Source organism: Rhinoraja longicauda, chromosome 1 (assembly GCF_053455715.1).
Source record: "Rhinoraja longicauda isolate Sanriku21f chromosome 1, sRhiLon1.1, whole genome shotgun sequence".
NCBI lineage: Eukaryota > Metazoa > Chordata > Chondrichthyes > Rajiformes > Arhynchobatidae > Rhinoraja > Rhinoraja longicauda.
Genome location: NC_135953.1, coordinates 88,630,617 through 88,644,759, shown reverse-complemented (window position 1 = coordinate 88,644,759; position 14,143 = coordinate 88,630,617). Strand labels below are relative to the sequence as shown.

The 14,143-nt window shown below is 40.4% G+C and overlaps 1 protein-coding gene across 1 annotated transcript in view; it reads left to right on the top strand.

Moving 5' to 3' along the window:
- cds1 (CDP-diacylglycerol synthase (phosphatidate cytidylyltransferase) 1) overlaps positions 1-11,794 on the top strand; it is a 78,757-nt gene extending 66,963 nt beyond the window's left edge. The window contains exons 10-13 of the mRNA XM_078411097.1: positions 2,239-2,391; positions 4,207-4,326; positions 6,930-7,033; positions 10,199-11,794. Of these exons, the coding sequence (XP_078267223.1) occupies positions 2,239-2,391; positions 4,207-4,326; positions 6,930-7,033; positions 10,199-10,316 (495 nt within the window). The 3' untranslated portion in view covers positions 10,317-11,794. The remainder of the gene's footprint in view (positions 1-2,238; positions 2,392-4,206; positions 4,327-6,929; positions 7,034-10,198) is intronic.
- The last annotated feature ends 2,349 nt before the right edge of the window (positions 11,795-14,143 follow it).

The window sequence follows — 14,143 nt, the reverse complement described above, 5'->3', positions numbered from 1 at the left end:
TAAACACTAATATGGATGAGCATAATACCGCTGATCATTATCATACCTATATAAAATTTGAAGAATTTATGATCATTCAGGCAGCTTTTGAATTCAGCAATTTACTTATAATCTATGCTTCCCATTTAATGATGATTCTTCAGCTCAACAGCCAAATCTGGGGGTTTCTTTATTCGGTTTTAGCAGTATAGTCTGTGTTGATTTTCTTTTGTCCCTACTTCCCTTTAGGTAAATAATGTGACTGGTATTTTTGCAAGCAAAAGAAGATTAAAGATTTAGTGATTTGACAGACAGTTTATTGCTCACCAACTCATTTTATCGTAAAAGAAAGTAGTTGTCTGATAATATTTTTGTTTTGTTTCTCTCACACAAATGCCTTTTGACTTTTTGCGACTCTGTACAAGTTTGCCACAGATTTTATTTAGGGATAAGTTTATCTCTCAAATTGATTTTTAAAAATAATTCTAAAGAGGAAATTTGAAACAATTCTTGCCAACATCTGGCTAAATGCATTTAAAATTTGAATAGAGATAGATTTGTTGCAAGGCAGTTTTACGCAAGAAGGGAGCAAAGCAGAAGAGTGTAAACTATAGGCCGGTTAGCCTGACTTCAGTGGTTGGTAAAATTTCAGTCCATTCAGAGGCGGCACGGTAGCGCAGCGGTAGAGTTGCTGCTTTATAGCGAATGCAGCGCCGGAGACTCAGGTTCGATCCTGACTACGGGCGCCGTCTGTAAGGAGTTTGTACGTTCTCCCCGTGACCTGCGTGGGTTTTCTCCGAGATCTTCGGTTTCCTCCCACACTCCAAAGACGTACAGGTATGTAGGTTCATTGACTGGGTAAATGTAAAAATTGTCCCTAGTGTGTGTAGGATAGTGTTAGTGTGCGGGGATCGCTGGGCGGTGCGGACTTGGTGGGCCGAAAAGGCCTGTTTCCGCGCTGTATCTGAAATATAAAAATATAATATAAAATAAAATAAATTATAAAGAATGAGGTTTCTGGGTACTTTGATGTTCACGATATAATTGGCCAAAGCCAATTCTGGAGGACAAAGGAGATTTACCTAGATTTTCAGAAAGCCTTTGATAAGGTGTCACATGTGAGACTGCTAAAGAAGATGAGAGCCCATGGTATCAAAGGGAAGATTCTAGTGTGGATAAGCAGGTTGGCTGGAGGCAAAGAGTGGCAAAAGTGTTTTTTTCTGGTTGACTGCAGTGACTAGCAGGGGTTGGTGCTGGGGCCGCAACTCTGCACATTATATATTAATGATTTTAGATGAGGGGGTTGAAGGTTTTGTGACAAAGTTTGCAGATGATACGAAGATAGGTGGATGAGCAGGTAGTTTAGAGAAAGGACTTGGGCAGGTTGGGAGAGTGGGCAGAGAAGTGTCAGGTGGAATACAGCATAGTAAAGTGTGGAGTCATACATTTTGGTAGTAGGAATAAAGGTGTAGACTATTTTTGAAATGGGGAGAGAATTCAAAACTCAGAGGTGCAAAGGGACTTGGGAGTGCTGGTGCAGAATCCCCAAAAAGTTCATTTGAAAGTCGAATCAGTAGTAAGGAAGGCAAATGCAATGCTTACTTTGATTTTGGGAGGACTAGAATACAAAAACGGTAATGCTGAGGCTTTATAAGGTGCTGGTCAGACTGCATTTGGAGTACTGTGAACAATATTGGGCCCCATATCTGAGGAAGGATGTGCTAGTGTTGGAGGGGGTCCAGAGGAGGTTTACGAGAATGATACCAGGAATGAGTGGGTAAACATATGATGAGCGTTTGCTGGCGCTGGACCTCTACTCACTGGAGTTTAGACGAATGAGGGGGGGACCTCATTAAAACTTTCCGAATAGTGAAAAGCTTGGATAGAGTGGATGTGGAGAAGATGTTTTCACTAGTGGGAGACTCTATGACCAGAGGCCATAGCCAGACTAAAAGGATATTCCTTTAGGAAGGAGATGAGGAGGAATTTCTTTAGTCAGATGGTGGTGAATCTGTAGAATTAATTGCCAAGTCAATGGATATTTTAAAGGCAGAGATTGATGGATTCTTGATTAGTATGAGTGTTAGGGGATATGGGGAGAAGGCAGGAGAATGGGGTTAAGGGGGAAGAGTTAGATCAGCCATGATTGAATGGCAGAGTAGACAATGGGCCGAATGGATTAATTCTGCTCCGATCACTTATGAACATGCACATTTAAAAAGATTTTGTTATTTCAAGTTCATATTTATCTTTTTCTAGTTTGCCTACGCATTATCGAACTACAATTACTTTGTCTGTCCAGTCGATTACAGCAGTGAAACCAATAGCTTCATTATTGACTGTGAGCCTTCGCTCCTATTCCACCTCCGGGAATATACACTTCCATCTTTATTACAATCTATCCTTGGATGGGTAAGATGATGTGTTTTTCTTAAACATTAGTCAAGTCAAAAGTGTTTATAGTTACATAACTGAAACAAAACAATGACATTTTTACTTGCGGCAGCACAACAGATATGTAAACATATGTATATACACACACGCATACACAAACAAATGAAATTTTACAGCTTTGCTATTAAAAAATTGCAGACTCCTTCACAACGAGGTGTAATTAAAGTACTTTTAAAAGAACTGAAGGCAAGAAATGTGGGCATTCAAGTTAAGTTTATACTGCAACTCCCTATACACTGGGATCAGCCAATCATCCCTGTCCCGCCTGCAATTGGTCCAAAACGCCGCAGCGAGACTCCTGATGGGTACCTGTGAAAGGGACCACATCACCCCGATTCTGGCCTCTCTCCACTGGCTCCCAGTACGGTACAGAATCAACTTCAAGCTCCTCTTCTTCACATACAAAGCCCTAAACGGGCTTCCCCCCCCCCCCCCCCCATATCAAAAATCTTCTAACCCACCACTCTATCTCCAGGTCCCTCAGGTCGGCCGATTTGGGGCTACTCACTATCCCGTGGTTTAGGCTTAAGCTCAAGGGTGACCGCGCTTTTGCGGTTGCAGCCCGAGACTGTGGAACAGCATCCCTCTCCCCAACAGAACTGCCCCCTCCATCGACTCCTTTTAAGTCCAGGCTCAAAACCTATTTCTACTCCCTAGCGTTTGAGGCCCTCTGAGGGGGCGCTGTGAACTGTTTATGTATGTGCTGTTATGTTTGTGTGCCATTGTATGTTCGTTTCTTAGTACCTGAACTGATGTACAGCACTTTGGTCAACGTGGGTTGTTTTTAAATGTGCTATACAAATAAAATTGACTTGACTTGACTTGACTTACATTAGTTTAATATACACAGGGTGCGATGAAATTCCTTGTTTGCATGAAGCTCATAGAGTTTACAGTATACACGATAATGATAGGTACAACAATAAATACAACAACTGCAAAAACAGCAGAATGGTGCAAAGATCATAGTGCGATCTGAAATAGTGCAAGCTAAAGTGCAATAAAGGAATAACCGTATGAGATCGAGTTGAGAGTGAGGGTACATGGCAGCATCCCCAGGAAAAGATAGTGAGAAAGAGGTGAGGAGTCTTGATATCAGTGGGGAAGATGTTCTTAAGTCCAGCTTTTAAGCACCTGTATTTTCTCCCAGAAATGAGAAGAGAGAAAAGGGAATGGCCAAGATAGCAGTCATCCTTAATGATAATACCGTCTTTTCTGATACATCCACTATGAAAATGGACCGGATGGAAGGAAGTGATGAGCTTATGAAGGATCCTGTGTAGGAAAATAACTGCAGATGCTTGTACAAATCGAAGGTATCACAAAAAGCTGGAGTAACTCAGCGGGTCAGGCAGCATCTCAGGAGAGAAGGAATGGGTGACGTTTCGGGTCAAGACCCTTCTTCAGTCTGAACCCAAAACGTCACCCATTCCTTCTCTCCTGAAATGCTGCCTGACCCGCTGAGTTACTCCAGCTTTTTATGAAGGATCCTGATCCAAATCATCACCAAATCATCTCCAGGGTGGCTGCCTGCTGAGTTAATCCAGCACTTTGTATCTTTTTTTTGTGTAAACCAACAGCTGCTGTTCCTTGTTACTATCGGATGGAGTGGGCTGTGTTCACCACTCTCTACAGTTTCAGGCAGTCGTGAAAGCAGGAACTAAAGAGGATACTTCTATTGAGCGGGAAGAAATTTTAATCGTAATCAAGATTCAAAGTTAAAAAGCATGTTGTTCTTAAAAAACCTAATTGTTCTTACCTTATTTCACACAGAAAACAGTGCACTTATTCCCATTCCAGATACACAGCATTGCTCTCTCCACATTTGCATCTTTAATAGGGCCTTTTGGAGGCTTTTTTGCTAGTGGATTTAAGAGGGCTTTCAAAATTAAAGTAAGTATTAGAATTAGATTTGTAGTTTGCTTGGCTCATGAATAATGTACATTTTACAACTAATAATTGGATGAGCAGAAGTGAAGTATCAACTGCTCAGAAGTAAAGTATCGAGTATCAACTGCTCTTTTATGTGCACAAGTCATTTACAGACACAGTGCCCTCCATAATGTTTGGGATAAAGACCCATCATTTATTTGCCTCTGTACTCCACAGTTTGAGATTTGTAATAGAAAAAGTCACATGTGGTTAAAGTGCACATTGTCAGATTTTATTAAAGGTCATTTTTATACACTTTGGTTTCACCATGTAGAAATTACAGCTGTGTTTATACATAGCCCCCCCATTTCAGGGCACCATAATGTTTGGGACACATGGCCTCACAGGCGTCTGTAATTGCTCAGGTGTGTTTAATTGCCTCCTTAATGCCGGTGCAAGAGAGGTTCTCAGCACCTAGTCTTTCCTCCACTCTTTCCATCACCTGTGGAAACTTTTATTGCTGTTTATCAACATGAGGACCAAAGTTGTGTCAAAGAAAGTCAAAGAAGCCATTATGAGACTGGGAAACAAGAATAAATCTGTTAGAGACATCAGCCACACCTTAGGCTTACCAAAATGGACTGTTTGGAACTTCATTAAGAAGAAAGAGAGCACTGGTGTGCTTACTAATCGCAAAGGGATTGGCAGGCCAAGGAAGACCTCCACAGCTGATGACAGACGAATTCTCTCTATAATAAAGAAAAATCCCCAAACACCTGTCCAACAGATCAGAAACACTTCAGGAATCAGGTGTGGATTAGTCAATGACCACTGTCCGCAGAAGACTTCATGAACAGAAATACAGAGCCTACACTGCAAGATGCAAACCACTGGTTAGCCGCAAAAATAGGATGGGCAGGTTACAGTTTGCCAAGAAGTACTTCAAAAGAGCAACCACAGTTCTGGAAAAAGGTCTTGTGGACAGATGAGAGCAAGAACAAAGTATAGAGGAGAAAAGGAATTGCCCAAGATCCAAAGCATACCACCTCATCTGTGAAACACGGCGGTGGGGGTGTTATGGCCTGGACATGTACGGCTGCTGAAGGTACTGGCTCACTTATCTTCATTGATGATACAACTGCTAATGGTAGTAGCATAATGGATTCTGAAGTGTATAGACACATCCTATCTGCTCAAGTTCAAACAAATGCCTCAAAACTCATTGGTCGGCGATTCATTCTACAGCAAGACAACGATCCCAACCACACTGCTAAAGCAACAAAGAGTTTTTCAAAGCAAAAAAAAGGTAAATTCTTGAGTGGTCAAGTCAATCACCTGATCTGAACCCAATTTGTATGCTGAAGAGAAAACTGAAGGGGACTAGCCCCCAAAACAAGCGTAAGCTAAAGATGGCTGTAATACAGGCCTGGCAGAGCATCAGCAGAGAAGACACCCAGCAACTGGTGATGTCCATGAATCGCAGATTTCAAGCAGTCATTGCATGCAAAGGATATGCATCAAAATACTAAACATGACTACTTTCATTTACTTGACATTGCTGTGTTTCAAACATTATGGTGCTCTGAAATGGGAGGACAATGTCTAAAAAACACTGCTGTATTTTCTACATGGTGAAACCAAAATGTATAAAAATGGCCTTTATTAAAATCTGACAATGTGCACTTTAACTACATGTGATTTTTTTTCTATTATACAAATCTCAAATTGTGGAGTATAGAGGCAAATAAATAAATGATTGGTCTTTGTCCTAAACATTATGGAGGGTACTGTAATTACATTGAAGATTGAAGTAATTTAGTTAACTCTGCATATTCAATTAATCAATCTGCAAAGTTTTATTATTTGGGCAGCAGTATATCTCACTTCACCAGTTCTTCATAAAGTCCAGTGTGGTGTTGATATTTTGTGGCTATCAGCAATTCAAGATTCAAGATTCAAGATAGCTTTATTTGTCATCCAATATTGGACGAAATTCAGTCACCCACAGTCCAACAATAAAAGCATTAAATAGGCATTAAAATTACACAACCCCCAAAACACACAAAAAAGAAACATCCATCAAAGAAACATCCATCACAGTGAGTCTCCTCCAGTCCTCTCCTCACTGTGATGGAAGGCCACAATGTCTTCTGGCCACCTATCCTGACTAAAATCCCTTTGGCTGGTTGTCTTTATTTTCTTATGTTTTAAAAAAAATGTATAACTGTTCATTTATTTTAAAAATGTCTTAAGTTGGGTTTGCAGATTTTAGTAATGGTGGTGTCTTAATGTGTATTGATTAACTGCAAAGTTCCAATAAACTTGCTCCTGTGATAGAATTCTGAATTAAGAGAAATAAAGGAACACTGTAGCTAGTTTGTGCACACAATTGAAAGAAGCTTTGTGCCTGTGCATTTCCCTCTTTAATCTCAACATGTTGTTTGACATGGGGGATGGTGGGGAATGCAGAGAAGGTGTTGGGTAAATAGGACAGAGGAGCATGGTCTATAAAAGTTGGTATAATTTTTTAAGAGATATACATTTTTAGACTTTACTGACAAATTTGAAAACTTAAAACATTACCTATCTCTGCCTGATAAATACAATTCTTGTATCTCCAAAAGGATTTTGCTGATACAATTCCAGGACATGGTGGGATTATGGACCGCTTTGACTGTCAATACCTCATGGCTACCTTTGTGCATGTTTATATCACCAGTTTTATCAGGTAAATCTATCTTTTCAGTCATAATGGTGTTATCTACAATAGCTAAGTGTGATAATTATGTCCTTGAACAAAAATTACTTTGGCACTTACGTTAAATTTAACCCAGTTTGATCATTTTGGCCAAGGGTTTGACTAAATGTATGACTACTCTCTTGAAGCACTTTAACAAAAGCTGTTGGGATTATCAGAATGTCAGATAGAGCAGGAGTATTGTGTGGGAAGGGAGAGATTCCTGCAGTAAAGCTGCAGGTTTAGATTCCAAATCATACTGAGAATATTTATAATTTGGAATGATCAAATTAAATTAGAATCTACCTTTTTGTTTTAGGACCATTTGTGTCCAATGCGTTTTCATTGTCTGCAGGGAAATGTGTTGTGGTTGAAAAGTCACTTGGATCCTGGAGGATTGATATAACTCAGTACAGGCAAACAAGTGGAAAAATCACTCAAAAATTCGAATACATCAAGTTTGTTCCTTGTAGGTATAATGACAGGTGATTAACAGCCATTAGATATGACCATGACCAAGTTTGATATGACCAGGTGGGAAATAAGGCAGCGTGGAACATCCCGTTAACGTTGTCCATGCTTGAGTCAGAGACACAACTTTTTCATCTCTTGTTTTTCCCTTTATTTCATTGGTGGACAATGCCTCCGCTCCAAGATATCAAATGTTAATGCCTGAAGCAATGGTACAAAACACCTTTACATTAAATAATTTATGTTTCTAATGGTCATCCATCCATGGTTTTCCTACACCAATGACTGTTAACAACTAACTAGTACCATTCACCTGTCAATATGGTACATTGATATCTAATGAAAGGGCTCCAACTTGTAATGTTAACTCTGTTTTTCTTTCTGCAGATGCCGCCTGAACTCTTGAGTGTTTCAAACATTTCTGTATTTTTTATTTCAGATTTACAACACCAATGTTTTTTTGTGTTCTCTCCCTCATCCTGATCGTGTATTGTAGCTTGGAGGTTTAATGTCTCTCAAATTCACAAGTTATAGGAGTAGAATTAGGCCATTCGGCCCATCGAGTCTACTCCACCATTCAGTCACGGCTGATCTCTGCTTCCTAATCCAATTTTCCTGCCTTCTCCCCAAAACTCATGACACCTGTTTTAATCAAGAATTTGTCTATCTCTGCCTTAAAAATATCCACTGACTTTGCCTCCACAGCCCTCTGTGACAATGAGTTTCACAGATTAACTTCCCTCTGACTAAAGAAGTTCTTCCTTACTTCCTTTTTAAAAGAGTGGCCTTTAATTCTGAGGCTATGACCTCTGGTCCTAATCGAAGGTATCACAAAATGCTGGAGTAACTCAGCAGGTCAGGCAGCATCTCAGGAGAGAAGGAATGGATGAAGTTTCGGGTCGAGACCCTTCCTCAGTCTGAAGAAGGGTCTCGACCCAAAACGTCACCCATTCCTTCTTTCCTGAGATGCTGCCTGACCTGCTGAGTTACTCCAGCATTTTGTGATATTTTCGATTTGTACCAGCATCTGCAGTTATTTTCCTACACATCTGGTCCTAGGCTCTTCCACCAGTGGAACCACCAGCAATCCTCCAGTCCTCGCCTTTCACCCTCCCCCCCAGCCTCTGCATCCGACACATCATCCTCCGACGCTTCCATCACCTCCAATGTTATTGCACCATCTGTCACATCTTCCCATCTCCTCCCCTTTCCGCCATCCGGAGAGACCACTCCTCAGCAACTCCTTGGTTCCCTTCCCACCAAATCCACTCCCTCCCCAGGTACTTTCCCCTGCACTTTCCCCTGCAACAGCAGGAGATGTAACACCACTCCCTATATCTTCTCCCTCACCTCCGTCCAGGGACTACAGTAGTCCTTCCAGATGAAACAGAAGTCACGTGCAATTCTAGCTCCTTTAAGGTGGTAATGCTGATGAGATGGTTAGAAGGTATCTGGGATTCTGGCTGTCATTATGCTGGGAAATTAATACAACAGCAGGGGCATTATGCACTAACTTTATAAAATCTACATCGGACCACAGTGACAGTGCTGTGTGCATTTCTGGTCACAGCTTGGGGATATAGTCATGCTGAAATGAATATGGAGGCAATTCACCAAGTGTTGCCTGAGATGGAGTAGGTCAGTTGCGTAAAGAGACTGGAGAAGCTCGGTCTGTTCTCCATAGAGTGGAGGAGGTTACGAGGCGACATGATTGAAATATTTAAATGAAAGAGGTATGATAGACTGCCGGAAACTTTCCCCCCATATTAGTGGGAGATAAAACTAGAGGACAAATATTTAAGGCAAGGCGGAAGAGATTTTTAGGGGATATAAGGGGGGTCCAACACCCAGAGAGTGTCAAGCACCTGAAAAACCTTAAGTACAACTGTGCAAAGAGAAAATTACCTGGGTGTCGAACGTTATAGCATTTTAGTTTTCCAATTACAGAGAGTGCAGATATTTTTAAAAAGTGTAAAGACTGCAATGAGGTAGGTTGATAAATCAGGATTACATCCAAGCTTTAGGGGGGACTATTCAGTAGTCTAATATTAGCGGAAGAGGCAGTGCATGCTTTTGTATCCGTGTACTACTGCAAAGCAGCAGTATGATGAGAAGATTATAGTGCAGTCTGAAGATGTACTAAAGTACCATAACCTCGGGGTAGATGGGGCAGAAACTATTCTTAATTCTGGCTGTCAGGACTTTCACGCTTCCGATTCTCCTCCCAAACGGTAGAAGAGAAAGAATGGTATGGCCAGAAATGCAGACATCTTTGACAATACTTTCAGCCTTTCTAATGCAACACATTGTGAAGATGGATTGGATGGAAGGAAGTGACAAGTCTGTGATGAATTGGCATGTTCACCACCCTGTGGGTTCAAGCAGTCCGGAGCAGAACAGTTAAGAGCAGGGCAGTTGCCATACCAGGCTGAGATGCATCTAGGGTGAGATGCATCCAGTCAGAATATTCTTTATAGCACATCTGTAGAAAATTAAGAGAATCCTTATGGACGTGCGGATCTTCTCGCATGTCTAAGAAGGTAAATATGCTAATGTGCTTTCTTGATCAGTGCCGAGGAACCTGAAGTTGTCAACTACCTGTGCATTTTTTGAAATCTATAATCTAATTGTAAATGTAGCAGTATCCATCTAATGTATTTTTTGTTTCATTCTGATCTTTTGCAGAGGACCAAATCCAAGTAAAGTCTTGCAGCAACTCTTAGTACTTCAACCAGAACAACAGCTTTATATCTACAACATGCTGAAATCTCATCTAGAAGAGAAAGGAGCATTTGAGCAATAAATGGACTTGCACTTGAACAACTTTCCTCCATCAGAGTGGCGAAAGCTTCCTGAAACCAAGTTGGGACACTTTAAGGTTGTTCATTACTAATCCCATTGCCCAGCACTTTGTAGTTGACACTATTTAATACTCTGAAATACTTTAATATTTCAACAGGAAAGCGGGTATTGTCGTATGATTGGCAGTCTTTTGATTTCGATATTCCATATATGTGAACTAAATTAAATATTATTTTAAATATCAGGATCCAAGGTAAACTCTTTTATTGTTAAAGGAATATTGTTGAATCTATAATCTTTGTTTTACACCAGGGTTGAACTAAAATGCATTGATGTAGATATATACTAATTTCAAGATTACATGATGCAGATATTTACACTCCCTTTTTAAGCATGAATTCTACTGTGAAGGGTGTAAATAATCTATGGGTCTGGTAATGTAACTGCATCGGATTTGTATATGAAATGGAATTGACATTGGTTAATTTTAGAATATGATTTTAATGGCTGCAAAATAGAGTATTTTTTAATCTCTAGTTTGTTCTGCTGCAAAATGTGAGGAATCTGTTATTTGTGTTTTAGAATGAGTACTGCTTTTGTATATACAAAAACGTATTAATTTGCAACATTGTGAGCTTAGTGAAGCTCTGAGGATTAACCTTGTGGTAGATGGCATGCACAAAATGTATATAATATGTAAGTATGTAAATGCAAGAAGATAACAATTTATAATCATTTATAAGCTTGAATGTCCTAAGTAATTGAAGATCAATTTAAATTTAGATTGTGCTTTAAAAATGAGGATTTTTAGTTTTATATTGCATGTATATAATGAATTATTCTGTAATGGGTGTAACCACAGGAGAAACTGTGCTTACAGGGTACATGTGTTACAGAAAGAGCTTCAGGAAAATAGTCTTATTTCTGATTTCTGAATACCCATTGGCTGCATGGAACCACAGTCACCCTATAGTGAACTGCGGAAATAATACCGATAGAACTGTTTTGCCTCTATTAAAATTTACGGCAGAATAGGCTGTGAAATTATATTTGGAGCATCATTGACTGTTTGGTTTATATACTTTAACAAGGCAATATAATTTTTCATTGATCTATCGACTGCATAATAAAAGTGCAGAATACGTTCATTGTATAATGTAAAATTCCTGTTAATTACTAATCCTGTTTGAATTATGAAGGCAACTGTTTTTCGAAAGTTCCTTTTTATAGTTTTATAGTGTTGTGTAGTGGGCCAAGTAGGCCAAAAGAACGCCACAGTTGCATCATTGCAGATTTTCTCAATTGTTTGCTTCATCTGTGTAATCTGTTGCATTTTGCAGGTTTTCTATATTGTGTGCATAGTATTAAGGTTATTACTGCAAGCAGAAATGCAAGTTTCTATCATTAAGACACTCAGCTTGGACCCAACCACTCATCTGTCTGATGAGAAACGAATGCTGTATTGCAAATCTCATGATTTCAGATCTCATTTTCAAAATAAAGAAAAAAATTATTATTTTTGTATGAGTGTGTAATTATCCAGAATAATTTAAGACATTTTCATACCACTTTTAAAAAGATTGAAACACTATAATCAGCACTTGAAGTTGCTGCTTAAGAGAGGATCTAACTGACAGTGTGCATTTCCACTAATATACATTAACAGGGGCCAGTTCACATTTAGGAACGTGGGCCATAGAACCCTGATGATTAATTAGAATCAATCTGTATTTTAATTTCGCTATTGCATTTTTTTTCTCCAATGGTTTGTCCAATGAACCATAATATTTGACTTGACTTGAATTTCTCTGTTGGAATCAGAGTTGCATAGCACAGAAACAGGCTCTTTGGACTAACTTGTGAAGTGTATCTATGGTAATCATACTTATTGATTTAGTGCTGCAACGCTATTCTAGTTTCCTATTGTTTTAAACATGAATGTATTTGCAATGATTTCTTTGCAATACATCTTTATCATCATATCATATATATACAGCCGGAAACAGGCCTTTTCGGCCCTCCAAGTCCGTGCAGCCCAGCGATCCCCGTACATTAACACTATCCTACACCCACTAGGGACAATTTTTACATTTACCCAGCCAATTAACCTACATACCTGTACGTCTTTGGAGACGTCAATTTTTTATCTTTGAAACTCCAGTTATGTCTACTTCTAGAGGCTTATGCCAACAAAACCATTTGCATTCTTCCTCATGTTAAATTTCCTAGAAACATGGAACTGCAGATGCTGGCTATCAAAATGACAAAGTGCTGGAGTAACTTAGGGAGTCAGGCAGCATTTCTGGAGAACATGGAGAGGCGACTTTTCAGGTTGGGACCCTTCACATTGATTTTGGCGGGGGGTGGGGGAGAAAGCTGGAAGAGAGGAGGGGCAGGAAAAATTGTGGCAATAGGTGGATATAGGTGAGGGGGAGGGTTAATATGCAGATGGTTGGACAAAGGCCAGAGATTAAATGACAGAAGGTGTAAGACTGAAGAATTTGAATTGTGAATTGAGAAGCAGGAGGAAGGAGAGAAATAAGTGACAGCCCATGTAGGGCACAGGAGAAGAGGGGGGGCGGGGGAGGGGGGGGAGTTTTTGGTAGTTAACTAAAATTGGAGAATTCATTGTTCATACCAATGGGTTGTAAGCTACTTAGTGGAATGAGATGCTGTTCCTCCACCTTTGTGTGTGGCCTTAATCTGGCATTGAAGGATGCCCAGGAAAGAGAGGACAGTGTGGGGGTGCGAAGAGTTAAAAAGCTTAGCAACTGGGAAATCCAGTAGGCCATAGCAGACTGAGCGCAGGTGTTCCGCGAAATGGTCGACGAGTCTACATTTACTCTCGCTGATGTACAGAAGTTAGACTGAAGAAGGGTCTCGAACCAAAACGGCACCCATTCCTGCTGTCCCGCTGAGTTATCCAGCATTTTGTGCTTGTCTTCGGTGTAAACCAGCAATTGCAGTTCCTACAATAGATAATAGGTGCAGGAATAGGCCATTCGGCTCTTCAAGCCAGCACCGCCATTCACTGTGATCATGGCTGATCATCCACAATCAGTACCCCATTCCTGCCTTCTCCTCATGTCCCTTGACTCTGCTATCTTTAGGAGCTCTATCTAACTCTCTCTTGAAAGCATCCAGAGAATTGGCCTTCACTGCCTTCTGAGGCAGAAAATTCCACAGATTCACAACTCTCTGTGTGAAAGTTTTTTCATCATCTCTGTTCTAATTAGACTACCCCTTATTCTTAAACTGTGGTCCCTGGTTCTGGACTCCCCAACATCCGGAACATGTTTTATGCCTCTAGCGTGTACAATCCCTTAATAATATGTTTCAATGAGATCCCCTCTCATCCGTCTAAATTCCAGTGTATACAAGCCCAGTCGCTCCATTCTTTCAACATATGACAGTCCCGCCATCCCGGGAATTAACCTCGTGAACCTATGCTGCACTCCCTAAATAGCAAGAATGTCCTTCCTCAAATTTGGAGACCAAAACTGCACACAATGCTCCAGGTATGGTCTCACCAGGGCCCTGTACAACTGCAGATGGACCTCTTTGCTCCTATACTCAACTCCTCTTGTTATGAAGGCCAATATGCCATTAGCTTTCTTCACTGCCTGCAGTACCTACATGTTTACTTTCAGTGACTGATGAACAAGGACACCCAGATCTCATTGCACTTCCCCTTTTCCTAACTTGACACCATTTGGATAATAATCTGCCTTCCTGTTCTTGCCACCAAAGTGGATAACCACATTTATCCATATTAAACTGTAACAGCCATGCTTCTGCCCATTTACCCAACTTGTCCAAGTGACCCTG